The 19,737-nt window shown below is 38.0% G+C and overlaps 1 protein-coding gene across 1 annotated transcript in view; it reads right to left on the bottom strand.

Annotated features, from left to right (window-relative positions):
- The window catches only part of DMD (dystrophin), a 2,022,175-nt gene that overhangs the window by 50,320 nt on the left and 1,952,118 nt on the right, over window positions 1-19,737 (bottom strand). Inside the window, exons 73-74 of the mRNA XM_081043053.1 lie at window positions 19,047-19,112; window positions 16,091-16,249 (exon numbers count right to left, since the gene is read on the bottom strand). Coding sequence (XP_080899179.1) covers window positions 16,091-16,249; window positions 19,047-19,112 — 225 coding nt within the window. The remainder of the gene's footprint in view (window positions 1-16,090; window positions 16,250-19,046; window positions 19,113-19,737) is intronic.

Below are 19,737 nucleotides of genomic sequence, written 5' to 3'. Positions count from 1 at the left end.
AGAGAGTACTATGTTAAGTGAAATAAGTCAGACTGAGACAAATACTATACGATCTCACTTATATGTGGAATCTAAAGAACAGAATAAACAGACGAACAAAACACAAATAGACTCATAGATACAGAGAATAAACTTATGGTTGCTAGAAGGGAGGCGGGTTGGGGGATGGGTGGAAAAGATGAAGGGATTAAGACGTACAAATTGGTAGTTACAAAACAGTCATGGGGATGTGAAGTTCAGTATGGGGAATATAGTTTAAAAAATGTTAAATCTGGGCCAGCCCGGTGGCTCAGGGGGTTAGAGCTCCGTGCTCCTAACTCCGAAGGCTGCCGGTTCGATTCCCACATGGGCCAGTAGGCTCTCAACCACAAGGTGGCCAGTTCAATTCTTCCAGTCCCGCAAGTGATGGTGGGTAGCGCCCCCTGAAACTAACATTGAACACGGCACCTTGAGCTGAGCTGCTGAGCTCCTGGATGGCTCAGTTGGTTGGAACGCATCTTCTCAACCACAAGGTTGCCGGTTCGACTCCCACAAGGGATGGTGGGTGGTGGGCTGTGCCCCCTGCAACTAGCAACGGCAACTGGACCTGGAGCTGAGCTGCGCCCTCCACAACTAAGACTGAAAGGACAACTTGAAGCTGAATGGCACCCTCCACAACTAAGAGTGAAAGGACAACAACTTGACTTGGAAAAACATCCTGGAAGTACACACTGTTCCCCAATAAAGTCCTGTACCCCTTCCCCAATAAAAAAAAAGTAAAAAAAAAAAAAAGAAAACCCAGATTTTTTGAAAAGAAAAATTTAAATCTATACATAGTGTCAGATGGGTACTAAACTTATTGGGGGGATCACTTCATAAATTATATAAATGCCTAACCACTATGCTGTACATCTGAAACTAATATAAAATAACATTGAATGTCAACTATAATTTAAACAATACATAGTCACAGGATGTAAAATATAGCATAGGGAACATAGTCAGTGGTATTGTAATAGCTATGTATGATATCAGATGGGTAGGAGACTTGGTGGGGTTATCACTTTGTGAGGTGTGTAAATGTCTAATCGCTATGTTGTTTTGTACACCTTAAACTAGTAATAACAAAAAGAACAAAGGGGGAGATATCACACTCCTAGACTTCAAGCTATACTATAAAGGTACAGTAATAAAAACAGTATGGTACTTGCACAAAAATAGGCACATGGTTCAATGAAACAGAATATAGAACCCAGAAATAAAACCATGTTTTTATGGTCAATTAATCTATGACAAAGGAGGCAAGAATATACAAAGGGTAAGGACAGTCTCTTCAATAAATGGTGTGGGGAAAACTGTACAGCTACATGCAAAAAAAAATGAAACAACCACTTTCTTACAACATAAATAAACAACCTCAAAATAGATTAAAGACTTAAATGTAAGGCCTGAAGCCATAAAATATAGAAGAAAACATAAGCAGTAAACTCTTTGATACAGACAGGTCTTAGCAATATTTTTTTGGATATGTCTCCTACAGCAAAGGCAACAAAAGCAAAAATAAATGGAACTACATCAAACTAAAAGCTTTTACACCATGAAGGAAAACAAAAATGTAACCTACTGAATGGGAGAAGGTAATTGCCAATAATACATCTGATAAGGAGTTAATATCCAAAATATATGAAGAACTAATACAATTCAACATTAAACAAACAAACAATCCGACTAAAAAATAACAGAGGAGGGGCGGCTGCTTAGCACAGTTGGTTAGAGTGCAAGCTCTTAACAACAAGGTTGCCAGTTCGATACCCACATTGGCCACTGTGAGCTGCGCCCTCCACAACTACATTGAAACAACTACTTGACTTGGAGCTGATGGGTCCTGGAAAAACATACTTAATAAATAAAAGCTTTAAATAAAAAAAAATAGCAGAGGACCTGAACAAACATTTCTCCAAAGAAGACATACAAATGACCGATAGACATATACAAAGATTCTCAACGTCACTAATCATCAGGGAAATGTAATTGGAAACCACAATGAGATAATCACCTCATACCTGTTAAATGGCTATTACCAAAAATGACAACTACCGTGTTTACCCGAAAATAAGACCTAACCGGAAAATAAGCCCTAGCATGATTTTTTTTAGGATGACATCCCCAGAACATAAGCCCTAATGCGTCTTTTGGATCAAAAATTAATATAAGACCCGGTCTTATTTTCGGGGAAACATGGTAAGAAGTTTTGGCTAAGATATGGAGAAAATGTGCACCTTGTGCACCATTGGTGGGAATGTAACATTGGTGCAGCCACTGTGTAAAATAGTATGGAGATTTTTCAAAAAAATTGAAAACAGAATTGCCATATAACTCAGCAATCCCCAATTTCTGGGTATTTAGCCAAAGAAATTGAAAATATTAATTTGAAAACATATGCGCACCCCTATGTTCACTGCAGCACTATTTATAGTAGCCAAGATATGGAAGCAACCCATGAGTCCATCGACAGATGAATGCATAAAGAAGATGTGGTACATATATAATGGAATATTATTCAGCCATAAAAAAGAATGAAGTTTTGCCATTTGTGACAACATGGATGGACCTAGAATGAAATATGTCAGACAGAGAAAGACATATACCATTTTATTTCACGTATATGTGGAATCTACAAAACAAAACAAATGAGCAAACAAAATTAAACAGAAACAAACTCAAAATAAAACAGAACAAACTGATGTTTGCCAGAGAGGAAGGAGGTAGGGTGATGGATGAAAAAGGTGAAGGGATTAAGAAGTACTAACTACCAGTTATACAATTAAGTCACAGGGATATAATGCACAGCACACAGAATATAACCAATAATATCGTAATAAGTATGTATGGTGACATATGGTACTAGACCTATAGTGATCACTTCATCAGGAACATAAATGTCTAATCACTAGGTTGTGTACATAAAACTAACATGATATTATATGTCAACTATAATTAAAAAATAAAAGAAAACCATCAAGAAATTATAACCAGAAAAAAATTGAAGGGGCTGATGTGAGGATTTATAAAGAAATTTCTGGAAGAAAAGGTTAAGTTCTAGATTCAAAATTCTATTTCTCATAGCACAAAAGATATTTCCCCAGTGAAGACATGATTTTCTCATGTTCTTTCCTCCTATGGAGGAATGAAATTTAACCCACGTACATAAAAGAAAAATGGTGTGTACATGCCTGCAGAATTATCTATGTAGACACTTTTTAGTATTTTCAGATGATGGACTTAAAAAACTAAGCACAGAAAACATTCAAGTCTGGGTTAACCTACACAACTTAGATGTCTTCGGTCTAATAGAAAATGACATGACAACCTAAATGGTATATTAAGGGATTTGGGGAAAGAACAATAACGTAAGAAATGAGAAAAACAAAGAAGACAGTTGAAAATCAGCCAAAAAAATCCATCACAGAACAGAAAATCTCCAAAGGGTATTCACCTATCCATTTAATCAACACATTTCTACACCCAGCACTATAGAGATAAAGATATGTGACATACTGTTCCTTAACCTTGAAGAGCTCACCTTCTAGAGTATGGGATATTATTTAGTTCAACCATGGTGAAAACCCTTACACTAATGTAAAAGAACTGGCAATTTTGCTCACTGCTAAAGCTAAAAATACAGATTATTTCTATCTTTGAAATGATACTAAGAAAAGGATCAGATGGACTTAATTATGAGTTATAATTACCGTGTGTCCCCGAAAATAAGACCTAGCCGGGACATCAGCTCTACTGCATCTTTTGGAGCAAAAATTAATATACGACTCGGTCTTATTTTACTATAAGACCGGGTATGACATGATATATGATACGATATATGATATGATATAATATAACACTGGGTATAATATAATATAATACAATATAATATAATACCGGGTCTTATCTTAATTTTTGCTCCAAAAGACGCGTTAGAGATGATTGTCTTGCTAGGTCTTAGTATTCTCGGCGTAACACGGTAGCAGACAGAGTGATACGATAAGGTAACCCAGAATTTGGAGATACAGGAAAAGGTCAACTTTAATTCTTAATAATAGTTTTTTTAAAAGGATGAGTTCAGGCATCTACAGAAGTCATCCATTTACGCAATACATACATACCAGGAAACCATTTCTAACTGGGAATACCCAATTACAATGAAGTACACCAGGAGGTCCTTGGTCTTCTGTCCATATATATTCTCTTCCAAGAAGGACCCTATCCCTCTTCCTACGCTTCTACCTCCTCTGAGCCCATGACGCCGCCTCCCCCAACCCATTACTCCTCAATCTAGACTTCTCTTCTAAACTCCACACGTGTCTTTTCAACAGTCTCTCGGATGTCTCCATTAGCCATGAGCTTTATGACATGGAACTTACCAAGCACCAAGGCAAGCAAGGATGATGTATTGATTATTTATCCTCTTTAACATTTCAGTGCCAGGAAGAAAGGAATCAGCTTCCCCAAGCAGCATTACACAGGACCATATACAAGCTACACATCTTTTAAATGTATACCTTTACCTTCTGTTGAGATGAACACCACACCTGCATTTCTGTTATAAGATAAAGAGGGAGAAATACCTTCCCATGTGTTGATAATACACTTTTATATCACAATCCAGGAATGGCCTCGAGTAACAACTCACCTTCGCATTTAACTAGCCAAAAAGATTCAACGGTAATTGTGAGAGAGGCAAAAGTTGCTGTCTTTGACAAGATACAACATCCATTTTTGATTAAAATACTTAATAAAATGGGTATAGAAGGAAAAAAACCTTAACATAATAAAAGCCATATATGACAAACCCTCAGCTACTATCATAATTAACGGTGAAAAACGGAAGCCCTTTGCTCTACGTTCAGGAACAAAACAGAGCTGTCCCCTATCACCTCTGCTTTTCGATGTAGTATAGGAAGTCCTAGCCAGAGAAATCAGGCAAGAGAAATAAATAAAAGGCATCCAAATTGGGAATGAAAAAGTTAAACTGTCGCTCTTTGCAGATGACATGATGCTTTATGTAGAAAACCCTGAAGACTCCACCAAAAAGCTATTAGAAACAATAAACAAATGCAGTCCAGTTGCTGGCTACAAATATCAACATACAAAAATCTATTGCATTCCTATATACTAACAATGAAATCTCAGAAAAATAAAATAATAATTCCTTTTGCAATTGCAAGAAAAAGAATAAAATACCTAGGAATAAACTTAACCAAGGATGCGAAGTACCTATACACTGAAAACTGTAAGACATTTTTGAAAGAAATTGAAGAAGACACAAAGAAATGGAAAGACATTCCGTGCTCATGGATTAGAAGAATCGACATAGTTAAAATGGCCATATTGCCCAAAGCGATATACAGATTTAATGCAATCCCCATCAAAATCCCAATGGCATTTTTTAAAGAAAAAGAACAAAAAAAATCATCAGATATGTATGGAACCACAAGAGACTCCGAACAGCCAAAGCAATCCTAAGAAAAACAGAACAATGCTGGAGGTGTCACACTCTGTGACATCAGCTTGTACTACAGGGCAACAATAATCAAAACAGCATGGTACTGGCAGAAAAACAGACACAGAGACCAATGGGATAGAACTGAAAACCCAGAAATAAACCCACATAAATATGGACAGATAATTTTTGACAAAGGAGCCAAAAACATACAATGGAGAAAAGACAGCCTCTTCAATAAATGGTGCTGGGAGAATGGGAAAGCCACGTGCAAAAGAATGAAACTAGACTGCTATCTGTCACCATGAACCAAAATAACTCAAAATGGATCAAAGACCTAAACAATTAACGGCAGACCTGCAACAATTAACTGCATAGAAGAAAACATAGGCACTAAACTTATGGACCTTGGGTTCAAAGAGCATTTTATTAATTCGACCTTATTTTAGCAGTAAAAGCTAAAATACATGAATGGGACTATATCAAACTAAAAAGCTTCTGCACAGCAAAAGAAATCATCGACAAAATAAAGAGGCATCCAACAGAATGGGAGAGGATATTTGCAAACAGCGCTTCCGATAAGGGGCTAACATCCAAAATATATAAGGAACTCATGCAACTCAGCAAGAAAAAAATGAACAATCCAATTAAAAAATGGGAGAACATACAGATGGCCAATAGACATATGAAAAGATGCTGAACATCACTAATTATCAGAGAAATGCAAATAAAAACCAGAATGAGATATCACCTCACCCCAGTCAGAATGGCTATCATCAACAAGACAAATAGTAACAAGTGTTGGAGAGGCTCTGGAGAAAAAGGAACCCTCATACACTGTTGATGGTAATGCAGACTGGTGCAGCCGCTATGGAAGGCAGTGTGGAGGTTCCTCAAGAAATTACGAATAGAATTACCATATGACCCAGCAATCTCTCTCCTGGGAACATACTCCAAAAAATCTGAAAACATTTATCTGTAAAGATACATGTGCTCCGATGTTCACTGCAGCTTTATTTACGGTGGCCAAGACATGGAAACAACCAAAGTGTTCTTCGACAGATGAATGGATAAAGAGATATGGCATATACACACTATGGAATACTATTCTACCATAAGATGAAATACTGCCATCTGCGACAGCATGGATGGATCTCGAGATAATTATGCTAAGTGAAATAAGTCAGACAGAAAAGGTCAAGAACCATATGACTTCACTGATATGTGGGATATGAACCTGAAAGCAACAAAGGAACAAGACAAACAAAGAAACAAAAACTCATAGACACAGACAATAGTTTAGTGGTTACCAGAGGGTAAGGGGGTGGGGGTGGGAGATGAGGGTAAGGGGGATCAAATATATGGTGATGGAAGGAGAACTGACTGGTTGTTGAACACACAATGTGATATACAGATGATGCATTATGGAATTGTACACTTGAAACCTCTGTAATTTTACAAACCATTGTCACCCCCAATACATTTTAATTAAAAAAATAGTTTCTGTCTGTTGGTAGACATCCTTCAAAATTCAACCAGTTAACAACAATTAAGAACTCCATAAACAAATTAATTTTGTGAAGTTATTGATGGAAGTTTTTGTTGGTAATTAGATTGGAAAGCCAGTTTACTCAGTGAGATATTCCATAAAAAGAGTACAAAGAATTTTCTATGGTCATGGGAGATGATTTAATGCCTACCTTTCTGGTCTCTAGGTTTATAGGGCTTTACTGCCAGAGCAAATAAAAAGTTACTTTTGTGAGAAAAATCCAGGCTTCGTCTGCACAAATACCGGTTATAGCTACTTCCTCTGACGTCCCCAGAAAGATGATGGCTAGGCTTCTCAACACCCACAAAGAGAGCCAACTGTGCTATCTCCTTGCCTGTTTTTCCGAGTTTGTCACAGACCTGAATTTCTCACCACAGTGTGTTCTATAGAACATTACAATTGGGCTGTGGGTCAAGTATGTGTAAGCAATATTGGGTTACACAAATCTAATCATGTTTCTTTATTTCTAGACTCAATGCAAATGCTAATTTACTCAGGACTTTCCAATACAAGTGTTTCCAAAAGCTGATCTGTCCTTGGAATTGTTTTTCTTAAGCATATCTTAGAAGTATTCTGCAGAACACATTTTGGGCAACAGTGACCTTTATCCTTGGAAAACTGTCATCATTTCTTTGGTCTTTAATGTTAATCTTTCCACACTTATCAAAGGACACTAGAGGCAGCCACATAAGATTTCCTTTGTTCTTTGCTATAAAAACATTGATGAGGACACTAGCCAATAATCACATCAAGTGTAACACTACTTAAGAGTCCAGGATTGCCTGAGTTTGAATCCAGGACCCATTCCTTGCTACGTAGCTGTATGGCATGTCCTTCACACTTGGTGCTGTGGATTCTTTATTCTGGAAATGAGCTCTTCTTTATAGGGTTGTTGTAAGGATTACATAAGATCTTACATGTACTCACAACAGTTCCTGTTTATAGCAAGCACTCAGATGACAGCTATTTGTTTGTTGTTGTTATTAATTAGAGGCACAAAAACTATGGTGTTTTCTGAGAAGTTGCATGCTACTTTCATGGAACATTAAATAAGACATAGGCAAATCATTTTGTTTCCCCTCATCCTCCAGGCTGCAGAGCCAATCAAACCAAATTTGAAGTTTCATGATATCAACTATGCTATTCCCTACCATGTTCACTGATTTACCATTTATACTGTGGGAATCTTATTGGGTTTCCCCCCCCAATCCTTTTTGGAAAGTGAATACATAACATCAATATAGGAAATTTCTATTTGAATGTCCTTGGGCAAACAGAACTCAATATGCCCAATATGTAGTTCTTTTTCTCTAGTCCCTGACCTTTGCAAATCAGTAGCTTTTCCTGTGTGCACTATGTTGTGTTTTGTTTGCTTTTTAATGTTCCTTTCCCAGTTCCCCAACTCCTTCTCCCTTCTCTCCTGGCCTCATTCATTTAGTGTGACGGTCCCATGTCCCCACCCCTTCTTCACTTGCCTAAGGCATCCTTAGTTCAGAACCTGGCGGTCTTACAACAAACTTCCACTGTCATTCTACCAATTTCCATGTCTTCAGCTCCCTGCCTACAATTATTTTTCTCAATTTTCCTCTTCTCAAAAAAACCTTCACTGTCACTATGTTGTCTCGTACGCCTGAAACTAATAAAAATTTGTTTTTACATATTTACTGTTCAACTGCTGATAGGATAACATTCAAATTCCTTAGTTGAACACGTAAAGTCCTTCAAACAGTGGTCTCCATCTACATTTCACTACTCTGTTATTCTCACTCTGTGCTCTGGCTACACATTACTGTCCCACTGGTCTGGAAAGCTCATTGTTTCCTCCTCTCTCAGCCTGGAAAACTCTTATTCAGTTTTTATCATCAATTCCCGTTGTGAAGGGCTCTCCAATCTCTCAGACAGAATTAATCATTCACATCTGTGGCCCTAGAGCACTTGTAGCACTGGGTTATAATTACTTGTTTATATTTTAATGCCTTTTATTAAATTTTGACCTCCAAGAGAGTGAGAACCAAGGCTTATTCATTTTTGTAGTCCTGTCAGTTTGAAAAACACATTAAGCATTCACTGACTATCTGCTGAATTGAATGGAATTATATCCTTAGGCCTGCGGAGTAACTAAAGCAAGTTATGACTACAATCAATTCTGTAGCAGGATGGTCTGGTAATGAAAGCCAAAAGAAGGATGAGGGTCTTCACGGAGGACCTAAAAAGGGAAATTGGACTGTAATAACTTCAGCTTTTATCCAGCCTGTTCCAGGGATATGGCAGCTAGCTGTACCTGTAAGTTGTGAATATTTTTTTTATCACCAGAGGGGGACTTCCACTTTTTGGTAGTATGAAACAGCCCTCATGGCTATCCAATTTACTATGCCAAGATTCTACGCTCACTGGACAACAATTTGATTTTTATTCTGATTTCCAAGATATGATTCTAAGACACAGGACCCTACCGTGTTTCCCGAAAATAAGACCTAGATGGACTATCAGCTCTGATGCTTATATTAATTTTTGCTCCAAAAGACACATTAGAGCTGATGGTCTGGCTAGGTCTTATTTTAGGGGAAACATGGTAGAATGGAGCAACAACTCTAGTCTCTGAAAAACATATATTCCCCCTTTTAATCGATTTAGTATTTATACTTAAATCCTATGCTGTTCCACAAAAAAGGTTTAAGGCAACATAAACAGATTTAATATAACAAGACAGTTTAAAAGACAGAGAATTAGGATAAAGGGAGAAATAAAATTGCCATTCTGGGTTATCCATCTACTTCCATGAATTGGATTGCATGAATTGGTCCCCTCAGGCTTTGATTAACTCTGGATAAAGTGAGGGAAATTGAGTTAGTGGACTGGTTAGTTAGAAACTGAGCCTCTGAATCATGGTGACCCCACCCCATGTACCTACTCTCCCTGCCTGAGTGGAGCTGAGGTGGTTGACCCTTGTACAGCTTATTAAATGCCATGTGTATGCCCTTCAGCTTCTCTTCATATGGTAGCTTCTCTTGCCATAAAAGACATTGGCTGGCTGATTTACGTGGGAAAATGAGCTCCCTTTCTAAAAATACTCTGCAGCCCTTTGTTTTGGGGGCTTATGTTACCAGGTGACATGATGGCCTAGTTTCATTAAATTTCTCAAATACTACTCTTTTCCCCTAGTCCAACTTTAAAAAAAACACACGTATAGACCAGCTATGAGAATCAGTCTCTATTAATTACCAATGCCATCTATTGGACATTTAACATTCATCCCATTATCTTCTACACCCCCATTCCTTACCTGAAATCCCTCATCTATCACATTCCGTTCCAGGCTGGCCCTTCTCCCATTCACGGCCATACCACCCCCTGTGCCCTTAACCCTTATCCCTCCCACCTCCTCTGGGAAAATGCAATCATTCTCAAGCTCTCTTTCCCTGTTCTGGTATCTTCCTCTAGCGTGAGAAAAATAATTAGGGATTTTTAAGTAAAAAGAGAAGACCAGAGTGAACACTACATGCCATTGTGTGTAATAATCCTAACGACCACAAATATATTTGCAAATACTTGCATATGCGGAGAGTATCTTTGAAAGGGCACACAACAAACCCATAAATGTGGTAGCTCCCAGAGCCGGGAACACTACCGCTAGGTGACAGGGTTGAAGAAAGACTAACTTTTCTCTATATGCTTTTTTAAACCCTTCAGATTTTGATATTACCTATTAAAAAATAAAAGTAAATAAACATTTTAATGTTCACATTTCCCAGAGTTCTACCAAGCCCAGTGTTCTCCTTCTGTCACCCAATCCCTAGGCAGATAAATCCACTCTCACAGTTTCAACTACCACCCGTGAGTTGGTGACTCATAGATCTAATATCTCTGGCCCACACCTCTCCTGCAAGCTTCAAAGTTTTATTTCTCACTGTCACACATTTACGCGTATGTCACTAAGATGTCAAACTCAACCTCTCCCATACCCCCATTCACCATCTTCCAGCTACTTGACTCTTGAAGGACTGCTATAAACATTGTAAATACTATAAATTTATATTAATAGAGAATATAAATAAATTTAAGAAGGGATCTGCTGCTACTCCTCCTGAACTGTCAGTCCTAGCTGCAAACAACCATCATCTTGCATGCACTCGCCAGAAATGGGATTCATTCCTTCCCTCCCCAGACCCACCAAACCACCAAATCAAACAGCTCTGCCCGTCCCATGAAATCTCTCTCAAATTCAGCCTGTCTTTCCCATTTCTATTACCTTACTTTAGGACCTAATCATCTCTTTCTTGGGTTTCCATGCTACCTCCCATTTTGATTTCCTTCGGTCAGTATTGTTCTTTTCCAAGTCATCCTCCACACAGCTGCCTGAGTGTTGTACGTCAGCATCAAATCTAACAGCATCCCTCCTGCTTACACCGAGTGGCTCCCTGAGTGTGAGCATTGCACCTGGAAGCTCATGGTGAGGGGGCATCAACTCAGCATGGCACCGCGCCCTCCCCTCCTGGCCTCGCCCACCTATCCCTCCTCATTTCCTCCCATTTCTGGCCTTGTTATTAGCACAACTGTTTGCAGTTTCCCAAACATTTTTTGCTCCATCGTTTGGAATGCCCACTCCTGACGCCTTTCAGCTTCCCTCTTGGCTATCTTCTCACCATCACTGGAGACTCACACACAAGAACATAGAATAAAGACATCCTGAGTCTGTGAAAATTGAAAACTACTAGCCCGGGGCCCAAAGTTATCACCTCATTTATAAAGTAAAGCAACAGTATGGTAATAACTCTATGTATAGTGCCAGGTGGGTACTAGACTAGACAGGGGGATCACTTAAATTTTATAAATGTCTAAACACTATGCTGTACATCTGAAATTAATAGACAATAACATGGACTGTCAAAATAAATAAATGAATAGGTGGGGAAAAAAACCCAACAAAGTGAAGCAACAGGATCATGATTTCCAGCTAGTTTAATTCAGTTTCATAACCAATCTAAAAATTCTTTGACTGTAACATTAATAATCTTGCATAACCATTGGAGGAATGAAAAGAACAAGAGAAAAACGCAAATTTAGGCTGTATAACATCTGGTCGCCCAACAAAAAGACATATGAAAGGTACTGAGTAGGAACTAAGAATCCATGGTTTCCTGTTGACATACAACATCTACTAACAACTTTAACTTTAGACTTCACAGTGAATCAGGTTCGTATTTACCCTCCTTCTAAACTTGGGAGTAATCTATGCAGGCAGCAGAATGACAATGCGATTTTTGTCTCTCCTAAAGGCTACCATTTCACTGCTACGGTCATCCCTAGAATTTCAGAGCCAGTGTGGGTTCGTTTAGACAGTGCAGAGAAAAATACGTCAGAATTTGACACTGCAAATTTAAGTCAGGAGATGGCAGGCTTTAACGTATGCAGGACAAAGCAAACTTTGAGTTTGCAATGTAAAGGACACACAATGGAGTCAATTCTCAACATCCAAAAGGTCTCAACCAAATAAAGGTGCATCAAATTATCTGTAGTATGAGGGAGAGACGGTACACAGACACGAAACAGTAAAGACTATATACGGCAACAGTCACCCAAATTTATGACGATCACTATTGAGAAAATTCGGAGTCAGCTTTAGCTTTGGTCACAGCTTTTAGCTTATCATTGTGGCATAAACCAAGATTCAGAGAATGCCAGTGGGGGAGATGTAAGGCCTGGAATTTGGAAAATAAATTTTTAACATTCTAAATTTACGACAAAGAAATACACTAATCAAGCAAGTTTGAAAAGGGAAGTATTTTGCAAAGCAAGTAGAAGAAAAGCTTTTGAAAGGCTTCTCTCTATGACATTAGGTTTCAAAAAGAATTTTAGTCCAAAGTACAAGCACGAGTGCTACAATTAAAATAAATGCAGCTTCATTTCAATTCATTTATTCATTGATTTATTCCACAAATATTTATTGAATGATACACGGGACAACTGGGAGAAATGAAACTCTAAAGACAGAGATAAGACACCCCTGAGACACTTCTAAATTAGCCATTCTCTATTTTCCAAGACGATTGAGGGGAAGGGCTCATGAATGAGATGAACAGAATTCAGTAACATATCTAGTCAGGAACGGGGGATCTCTGAGCCTCTTTCCTCTGACATCTGCAGATGTATAGCTACAAATAAAGGAACTCGAAATACACATATAGCAAGCACGTATCCAAAGGACATGGGACAATCTCAATTTTTAAATGTCCTCTCCCATTCTCTCTAAAGGTATGCTTGTATTTGTCTGATTAGGTAGCCAATTTGACTTGGGAGATACAGACAGCTTGGCAGGCACTGAGAGAGGGCATCTAATGACCGCCTGGGCTCTCTCAGAGGAAGGACAGGAGATGATGAATTCAAGGCTCCTTTAACCACACTGAATTCAAAGATCACAAAGGCTAAGCTATGGCTCTGAAGCAATTTGAACAGAAGTGCAACAAGAGAGGATAGGGAAAAGGAAACTAGACAGGCCATTTTCAGTAGGAGAGCTCTACAGAGACATCTCTTTGGGATTTGGTAGGAAGTGAAAATGTGACAAAGTGGAGGGAGAAAGAAGTTCACCCTAAACTTTACTTGAAGGTCAAGATAACGTACAGAAAGACTTGCATCAACACCAGATTCTTCATTTTGAAGCTCTAAGCAAACTCGGTGTATTTTTTTTTCTTTTCTTTCAGAGAAGAAGCCATCCCATTCTTGGGGAATGGTCTTGGATATCTTTCAGAGTAAAGTGGTTATCACTATACCACAAGTATAGATGAACTGGTTTAATCATGTCTAGTCCTTAAAAATGTTTCCTAAAATGAAGGTACATTCCGGGGAACATGCCACAATTCTATGTAAGTGATATTTACACCGAATGACTCTTCTTTACTGTCTGGTGCAAGGAGGAGCTGGTTATTTTAAGTCATAAAATCTGGATTTAAACTTGGTTCTGCCACTGGCTGATTATGAAATCTGGGTCAAGCCATTTGAACCTCTCTGAACCTGCATTTTCCCATCCACCCTCTTTACAGAGCTCTTAGGAAGATTAAATGACCCGAAACACATTCAAGTGCTCTGAAAATGATTAAATTATGTAAATGATAGTTATTAGTAATCTTTACCAACACTCTTTGGCTTGGTTTTCATGGTATGGAAGGAAAGTACACTAATAGCAAACAAGACAAAGCTCTTGACCAATGAGATACAAAGATTATTACACAATGGCAACAATCATATAGCACAAAATATTTTTACTTCTGGGTAACATCAAATTCTATGTATAACGCCAATCCCAACATTTTTCTTCCTATTTGACTTTGACCCTTAAAATAATTAAAGATTTAACATAAATGGATACCAATGATGATCCTCAATAAAGTAGAGAGAAATGTTTTATCTACCATGGTCTTCACTGCCAAATAAGGCCAAAAATAATGTTACCATTAAAACCAACAAAATGTTTAGTATTACCTCCTGGACGGTACTCATGTGACATCTTTGCTATATTCTTAAGTTTTTAGCAAATTTCCTGAGTACCGACCAAATATTCACACTGTGCTGGGTACTCTAGAGGACACTGAGAGGATAAAGACACGATCCTTGCCCCAAAGACATTCTCCAACACATTAGAGTGAGGCACTGGGAAACACTGATAAAAAGGCAAACAATCAGGGAGTTAGTTCTATGAGCAACGGAAAATTATTTTGAGCAAGGTCATGGAGGATGAGTAAGACTCCTTTGTCAGATATGGCAGTAAAGGGATGGGGCATAGCAGCTAAGCTGGGAAGTCAGCTTGACCTCGAGCCACAAAGTGGATGAGAGCCGGATGCATTCAGAAACAGTAGCTACAATAGTGTGGCCAGAAGACAGGTACAAAAGAAGAAGGAGCTGTAAAAGCAGATCAAGAGAAAATTGTGGAAGGTTTTAAATGCCCAGCTGAGAAGCTGGATTTTTTTTCTAGCTGCAGAAATCCAATGATGGAAGAATACCATGATAGGTCTTGATTCTGGAAAGATGTGCAACTGGAATCAGTATGGAGGATTTATTGGAGGAGCGGGGAAGAGACTAAAGGGAACCCAACCAGGAAAGGAGCTCTGGCCAGAGGTCAGGGGTATTAAGAGCCAAAAAGAGGGAAATGCAGCAGAAAGCACTGGATGAATGGCAGTTTGCTTTTTCATCTTGAGATGACATACTCCCTGAGGGCACTGGTTCTCAGACATACTGTGTTGCCTAGATTAAGAAGTCTAGGTGCCTTGGGCTAAACCAAAGAAATGCAAGTATTCAAGTCCCACAGATGTGAGCAATTGCTCCTTTAAAGACTTGCCTGGTGGCATCTGTCTAAAGAAAGCACACTGAATTAGGAGTGATCATGTGCAAAAGCCTTTCTTAACCAAGGGACCTATGATCTAAGAAATGTAATACAAAAGTACAAGTCCAGTGATTTGCATTATCCTAACACCACATAATATACCAGATTTTATCTCTTTGTCCTCTCTGCAGTCATTGTGAATTTTCTTTCGGCTTTTACTTCTACAATTTCTACTATTTTTCAGGTGATGATTGACAACTGAAATCATCTCGCTCATCTGCTATGATGGTGAGCACAAATGATGTCTATATTTGACGATGAGAAATAAGATGAACTGATCTGTTCCCAAGTATGACCAAGCCAATGAACCTACTTTCTTAAACGCTTTGAGAGAATGTGGCCAAACATGTGTACAAATCATATAATCATACAATGAAATGACCTGCTTTGTTCTTACATTCTACTCTCAAATAGAAAACCAATGCCTCTGAAACACATGCAACAAATCAAATACCACCACCAGTGTTAATTCCCTTCCCACCTAAAATACGAGTTCTTAATTATACTATTGCATTCATTTTCTTCTTTCAGATAAGGAAAAAAAGAGAAGTTGTACATGGAGCTAAACAGATTATTGGAGAAAACAATTAGACATAGAACGACTCTAAGTGAAGACTCCTGGCGCTTTTCTCCGTGTGCAGGTGTATGCACTCTGCATACCAACGACAAAGCTAGAAAGAAAACTCACCTGTTTTCTTCCTCAAGATCTGCTAGGATTCTCTCTAGCTCCCCTCTTTCCTCACTCTCTAAGGAAATCAAGATCTGGGCAGGACTACGAGGCTGGCTCAAGGGGGAGTCCTGGTTCAAACTTTGGCAGTAATGCTGGATTAACAAATGTTCATCATCTCTGGAAAATAAAATCAAAGGTTTTGGTTTTTTCCCCCTTATTTGCTTTGGGGGTCAGGGACTCGGGTGTGTATTTAAATATCGAAACATTTATTTGCTCTTCACAATTAATTAGACCCCTTTTCCTGTTTCTAAAGACGTTTTGATACTGTTGAGGTTGTGGTCTACCATCCTATTGATGTAGTCAAATGTTTCTTGCTCTGATTTGCCATTGAATTTGATTGGCCTGTTTACCTGGGTAAATGAATGGCAGACTTACAGAAATACTGGGACTCTGTCGACAGTTTCACCCACACTTAATAAATATTAAAAGACATATAATGGCTGTATAATGCTTTTGCTACCAAGCCTGTCAAGGTAATCTGTTCACTACCCCACACTATAGTTGATACTGACCAGGAAAAAACTGCAGGCCTTAAAATAGTAGAGTAAATATTTTGTTAAGTGGAACGCAATGGAACCAAAAAGTGTTGCTTCGTTGAGCCAGTTTGAACTTATAAAAGCCACAGAGGCAGGATGGTAACGATAATGAAACTGTAGACAAACGATTATTTCGTTCAATTGTTATTTAGATAGAAAAACAAAAATTAGACAAAAAAAGCCATTAAGGTGACTAAAAGAAAACTGAACAACTCATTCTTTAGAGCAGCTTTTAAGGACTAATCTTGGAGAACAAAGAGGCAAAAGGCTCATATTTTGCAAGGCAGCTGCAATCTTTCCTTGAAACTAGGAACTCGCTACTGCACAGGAGAAATTGTTTTCTAAATGCATTGCTCCTATCTCCTGAAAAGCCTGTATACCTCTAAGTTGTAAGAACTTCACTCTGGAGGGAAAACAAAGGGGAAAAGGAAAAAAAAGAACTTCACTCTGTTCTTAATGAGTGGCTAAAGCTCTGTTTGGCTAAATATCATTAAGATGATAGGTTAATATTCCCCTCTCCACACTCACTTAATTTCCTTTCCTCATCTCCTTGTCTTCTGAGTTGAAAAAAAAATTCAGATATTTAGGAAAAAGTCCTCCTAATTTCAAAATGATTTTTGCCCGTCAAGCCAGGGAATTGGTTGAGAAGTTAAAAGTTGACTAAAAGTAATTGGGCGTTAAAAATAAACATTTAAGTGAAGTTGACCAATCCTCCAAACCACTTTTCCAGACCTGCCCCTAAAATATCATGATTTTACCATCCAATATTGAATCTAAATGGATTTTATGTTCTCAAAATGAGCTAAAGCTAAATTTCATTTCAAAATAAAACAAAAGCAGTTTTACCACCTATCTAATTTATTATCCCTCTTCCCAAATTCTGAAATTTTATTGCTAGAACTTCCCATGTTTAATTACAGCAGATAGCCCTAATCAAACTTCTCTTACTGTTCTCTTAGGCAGTCAATGAATGGCAGCCCTTATTATACAGATACAACTTCAATTAATTTGATTGAATTAATTGATATTAGTGCTAGAGCTACTAATATTAAAATCAGTGACCCAAAGAAGCAAATCATTCAGGTTGTTTACATTTGGTTAATTCTTTGGTCACATATTTTCCTGTCAAAAATTTTATATATTAATACTATTAATGCTTTTCCTCATGGCTAAGAAAGAGAATGCACCACAGTGATGTTTGGGGAAAAGGTTGTTTTGTTTTAAGTAACTAAGTCATAGTTGAATGGCTGGGTGTTGATTTTTATTTCTTTATTATTACCTTAATCGCCTTTTTGTATCAGATGAGATGATTTTTTCCCAGCTCTTTATTAACCAGTTAGTACAAATGCTACTTTGATACAATTTCCCTCAGCGTAATCCTTCTAAAAGTACTCTTCTCATCTGAGTGTAACTTTGGGTTGCCATATCAACTACATAGGATAGATTTACCCTTCTTCCCTTTGCCTAGATTGTCCAGGACAAAGTGGTGAGACATCCATAAGTTATCAAAGTAAAAACATTATTGTACTTTGCCTAGATTTCTTCTACATTATCTATTCAGTTAGTAGAGCCTTATTTTTTCCCCTTTACATTAGCTTCTCCATCTGCTCCCTCCACCTCAGGCCCTTGATTCAGGGGCCTGAGGTGGAGGGAGCAGATGAAGAAGGTAATATTCTGTTCTCCTATTGTGCTACTTCCCCTACTCGATAAGAAAGCTGGTTTCCCTGCCAGTGCTGTATTCTCTGCCATTTTTAACATCACTCTCTCTCCTTCCTTAAGTTTGACAGGCCTGGCTTATCATCCCACTAAAACCCTGTGACCTGAATTTGTACTCCCTCTTCCGAAACCCTGTACAAGATTGCCTCACTTTATTTAGCTCGTGAAGATACTAAACCACAAAAACCTACTACCTTTGATCTTTGAAGGAAAGGGCCCAACTAACAAACCATATGGCAATACCAATGCAACTACACTGAGATTGTATCTCCGCTCCCCACGAGTGAAGAAAATACTACTTAGCCATCACTTTAAAAAATTAGTATCTTATCCCTTTAAAGATCTGGCAGGTCTGGTAAAAAAAAAATTGAGCATTTAATATAATTTAAGTATTTGGGACTCTACAATTTGTGATAGTATGGTATTAAATAAGAATAAGGCAAACTGTGTTTTCTACTCTGGAATACCAATAATGCCACAACGTGGATGAGCTCATTCTATGTCAGGTTAAGAGTTAAGAGGAGAAAAAAGTAAATGAATGGCTCCTTGAAAGATCAAATGCATATACTGCTAATTCCTATTTTCTGTGCTACCCTACCTCTAAATCCCTCAAAGCAATTTCATCTTCAGGAACATTTTGTAAAAAGAGACAGGATACTTACATGCTCTCATTAGGAGAGATGCTATCATTTAGATAAGATCCATTGCTGTTTTCCATTTCTGCTAGCCTGATAAAAAACGTAAAAGCTCATTAAAACTTATGTGATTTCTTAGAATCTATTCAAGACCTAATCGAACATTCCTGAAAACTAAAAGATAAATCATGTCAAGAGGAGAAAGGAATCCTTCAAATTAAAAGATATGTGTGTTGGCCTAACCATTTGAGGCAGTGACGGGTAAGACCACAGCTAGTTAGCAGCTTTACATTTATGCTATAAATTATAGAAGTTGTATTCTGTTGTTTTTCTTTTTTTCTTCACAGATCGATCTTCCTTTCACTGAGACCAGGCCTCTGTTTTCACACAAAAAAGCTTCCCTCACAACAATAATATTCTGTACCTTACACTACCCCTTGGTTTTCAATACCATTAAAGCTTTTCATCGACGACAAATATATATATAGCTAGTTAATGCTTTCCACACTTGATAAACATGTTCAGCAGTGAGAATATTGATAAAGGATGAATTCATAGTAAGTGCTCTACACATTCTGCTACCAATTTTTGCCTTTGAAAACCTCCTTCACCTCAGACAATAATAGTCTTTTTACAACTAAAAATAAAAAAGTTAAGCAAACTCTTACGGATGTATTTAACAAGCATGAGATATCTTACAATTAGCAGTTCAGTTTTT

Source organism: Rhinolophus hipposideros (assembly GCF_964194185.1).
Source record: "Rhinolophus hipposideros genome assembly, chromosome: X".
Taxonomy (NCBI): domain Eukaryota; kingdom Metazoa; phylum Chordata; class Mammalia; order Chiroptera; family Rhinolophidae; genus Rhinolophus; species Rhinolophus hipposideros.
Note: the sequence above shows the minus strand (reverse complement) of the source record. Positions and strands in the feature narration are given on the sequence as shown.